Raw genomic sequence first — 3,511 nt, forward strand, 5'->3', positions numbered from 1 at the left:
CACACCCCTCGTGCCGTCTCCTGCAGCACTGTGCCGTGGTCGGGGCTGCCGTGTTCCCGGTGGCTCCCCGGCCATGCCACGGCCCTGCCAGCCACCCGGGGTAAATCAGAGCTCTCCACTGCCCGGCCCTGCAGGGACAGAACCTGCCCCGAGAGCTCCAGCTGAGACAAGGGGCTTTGCCCTACGTTCCCCACACACTGTACCATCCTAATAATGAAAATATTTTTCCACTAAGGGCAAATTGTCTCATTCCGCTCAAGTTAGCCTCTGCCTCAAGGAGCCGTACCTGGTGGTCTCTCCGTGTGTGTACGAAAGGCAAATCTGGGCTTCACCACAGCCTGGGGAGCCACGTGCAGTGTGCCTTGCGCTGGCCACGGGCACAATAAGCTCCACAGGAGATTCGCCCCGACTTTGTCGGAAAAGGTGCCACGGTCCGATCGCGCTGCCGTGGCCATACGTGTGTGCCCAAGGGTGAACCCTCTGGACCACACGTGAAGCAGAGCTGAGGCTGTTTTCATTGTTCAGTTGCATTTTGCATCCTTGTAGAAATTTTCAGAGTAAAACCCAAAGTCGGCTCAGATGTCAGGAGCGATTGCCGCGCAGGTACAGTCATTTATCTTCTCCAGCCCAGCTACTACTGAGAATAACCCCGCTGCAGCAAAATGCCTCTCACACACCGAAAAAAAAACCCCAAAACTCAACCACCACCCAGAAAGAACACACATTTTTACTAACCCGAAGAGAAAAAAAAAAAAACGAAAAAAAAAAAAAACCAACCAAAAAAAAAAAAAACCCCAGACCTCACGGTGCTTTTATAATGTGAGCAAATCCCGAGAGATGCTCACACGGCCGGGGGGGAGCCTGAGAGCCGGGAGCGGGCAGGGAGTCTCCGTGCCCGCCGGCCCCCCCCCGCCTCCAGCACCGGGCCGGAGGAGGAGGAGGAGGGAGGAAGAGGAGGAGGAGGAGGAGGAGGAGGAGGAGGCACCACGACTCCTAGGTTGTTGCTCCTGATTTCTTTTTCGTGGGTATCAGAGTGCCTGTGAGCTTCTCAGCCCCTCGGGGGTCCCCGCCGGACCCGTCCCGTCCCGCGGGCGGCAGCGTGCAGTGAGCTGGGGGGGGACTGGGAGGGACTGGGAGGGACTGGGGGGCAAGGCGGTGGCCCCGGCTGGGATGGGGGGGTGAGGACCCCGTGGCCCAAAGCAGGGCGAGTAGTGGGAGGGGGGGGTCGGGGTTTGGTGCCGGGGTGTTCCCTGCTTCTGACGGGTATGGGGAGCGGGATTTTTTTTTTTGGGGGGGGGGGGGAAGGCTGGGATTTTTCCTCACTTTGAATTTCTTCAGTTTTGTTTCGGCTCTGGTCCCAGTTTGAGGGTTGCAAAGGTGCTCCTTGTCACCTCTGCCCCCCCCCCGCTTTCTGGGCATTTTCTCAATGAAGCTCCTCATTCCCCCCGCGGTGATCAATAAATGACATCGCTGCCAGCGGATGAGTTTGGGACCTTGTTTGTGTGACAGGCGAGTCCCCCTCCCAGCCCCCCACCCTTTCTGGTGTTGATTGGACTGGCAAAAAAACAAAAATAAGAGGAGCTGGTGACAAGAAGACAATGAGTCACAGCCTTTGTTGAGACGCTGGTGCCCGAAATCACAAGAGATGCATTTTTCCAAATGACTCGAGCTGTGTGCTGCCAGGGGGGTGGCAGGGAGGGGGGGGGACAGGCCTTTCACTTCGTGACGAGGGCCAGCCCTACAGGTGCGGCTCCCATTATCGATAAGCTGCAAGTTTCATGTCTGTTCTTATTCCAAGGGAGAGGGCAAGAGCTCGCGAGGCACCGCGGAAATGGCTGTTGCGGAGGCCGTGTTCCCGCCCGCCAACCTCACCTCCAGCAACCAGAGCAGCTGCAACGTGCACAACCACCACTTCTCCGCCAAAATCACCTTCTCCCTCTTCTACACCGCCCTGCTGGTGTTCGGCGCCTGCGGGAACATCCTGGCCCTCTGCATCACCTTCCAGCGGAGGAAGAAGAAACTCAACTCCACCGACCTCTACCTGGTGAACCTGGCCCTCTCCGATGCCCTCTTCACCCTGGCACTGCCGGGCAGGATCGCCTACTACGTCCTGGAGTTTGACTGGCCCTTCGGGGACTGGTTCTGCCGGGCCACAGCCTTCATCTTCTACATGAACACCTATGTGGGCATCTACTTCATGACCTGCGTAAGCGTGGACCGCTACATCGCCGTGGTGCGCACCAGGCACCCCGGCAGGATTCGGAAGATGAGCCGTGCCAGGGGCGTCTGCGTCCTCATCTGGTCTTTGGTGTTCCTGCAGACGGCGCCGCTGCTTCTGCGGCCCATGACGCGGAGGATGGGGGACAAACTGACGTGCATGGAGTACTTCAACTTCGAGGAGATTCCCAAGCTGCCCTACCTGCTCCTGGGGGCCTGCGTGCTCGGCTTCTTCCTGCCCGTGGGCATCATCTTGGTGTGCTACGTGAGGATCAACCTCAAGCTCTGCCAGACGGCCAAGGAGAATCCACTGACGGTGAAGAACGGGCACCACCGCCGGGCCTTCACCGTCATCCTGGTGGTGCTGCTGGCCGTCCTGCTCTGCTTCAGTCCCTACCACCTCAACATCGTCCAGTTCATGGTCAGGAAGATCCTCTACCAGCCGTCCTGCCGCGAGCAGCAAGCCTTCAAGATGTCCCTGCAAGTCACCGTGGCGTTCATGAACCTCAACTGCTGCATCGACCCCATCATCTACTTCTTCGCCTTCCGGGGCTACAAGCGGAGGCTGCTCCGCATCTTCAGGAACAGCGGCTCGATGGCCACCTCCTCCACCGCCAAGACCCCATCCGAGAGCAACAGCAACAGCCAGCCGCCCGGCTCCGTCTCTGTCTAGCGGCATGACCCCCTCCCTTTCGCTCTGGCCTGCAGCTTATGGACCATCCCCAGCGGCAAGGAGCTGGAACCGGGCTGCAGAGCAGGACCAGCCGCTCTGACAGGCTTCGTCGCAAACCTGCCTGGAGCCGGGGGCCGGTGGCTGCTGGTAACCACCATGGCTGTCCCTGCCTCTCTGCCCCCTTCCCTTGCACCGGCCCCGTAGTGCTGGGGCAGCATCCCCGCAGGCCTCGGGGCAGCCAGCACGGAGCACACGGACTCAGGGCATTTCAGGAAAAGGCTGGGATGTTACTTCCAGGCAGAAAGTCGCCTACAGCTCCTTCCCCGCACCAACAAATGGCAGCCCAGCGTCCCGCTCTTGCGCCCGGGCGCTGCACGTGGGATCTGCTGGAAAAAGCCCTTCTTCAAGGCAGAGGGGCGAGGACGTGAATTTGCAAAGCTCCTGGGAGCCCTGCTGCCTGCGTCCGCCACTCGGGAGGCTGCTCCTTCCCCCGGGTGCCCCTTCCTCACGGCTGACGGGACTGCGGTCGCCCCAGGACCCGCCGCCGGGAAGGGGATGCTGGGGCTGGCCTGGCTGGCAGCTCGGCTGTAAGGCTGTGAACCCACCCCAGGGGGACTCGCC

General features: G+C 60.4%; 1 protein-coding gene across 1 annotated transcript; it reads left to right on the forward strand.

The window, feature by feature from the left end:
- The first annotated feature begins 1,778 nt into the window (after window positions 1–1,778).
- LOC128141144 (G-protein coupled receptor 183-like) lies at window positions 1,779–3,172 on the forward strand. The gene is given in 2 exon segments (XM_052785707.1): window positions 1,779–1,847; window positions 1,850–3,172. Coding segments are annotated over 2 exon segments (1,110 nt in total). The 3' UTR covers window positions 2,891–3,172.
- The last annotated feature ends 339 nt before the right edge of the window (window positions 3,173–3,511 follow it).

The sequence above is a fragment of the Harpia harpyja genome, chromosome 4, assembly GCF_026419915.1.
Source record: "Harpia harpyja isolate bHarHar1 chromosome 4, bHarHar1 primary haplotype, whole genome shotgun sequence".
In the NCBI taxonomy this organism is placed as follows: Eukaryota; Metazoa; Chordata; class Aves; order Accipitriformes; family Accipitridae; genus Harpia; species Harpia harpyja.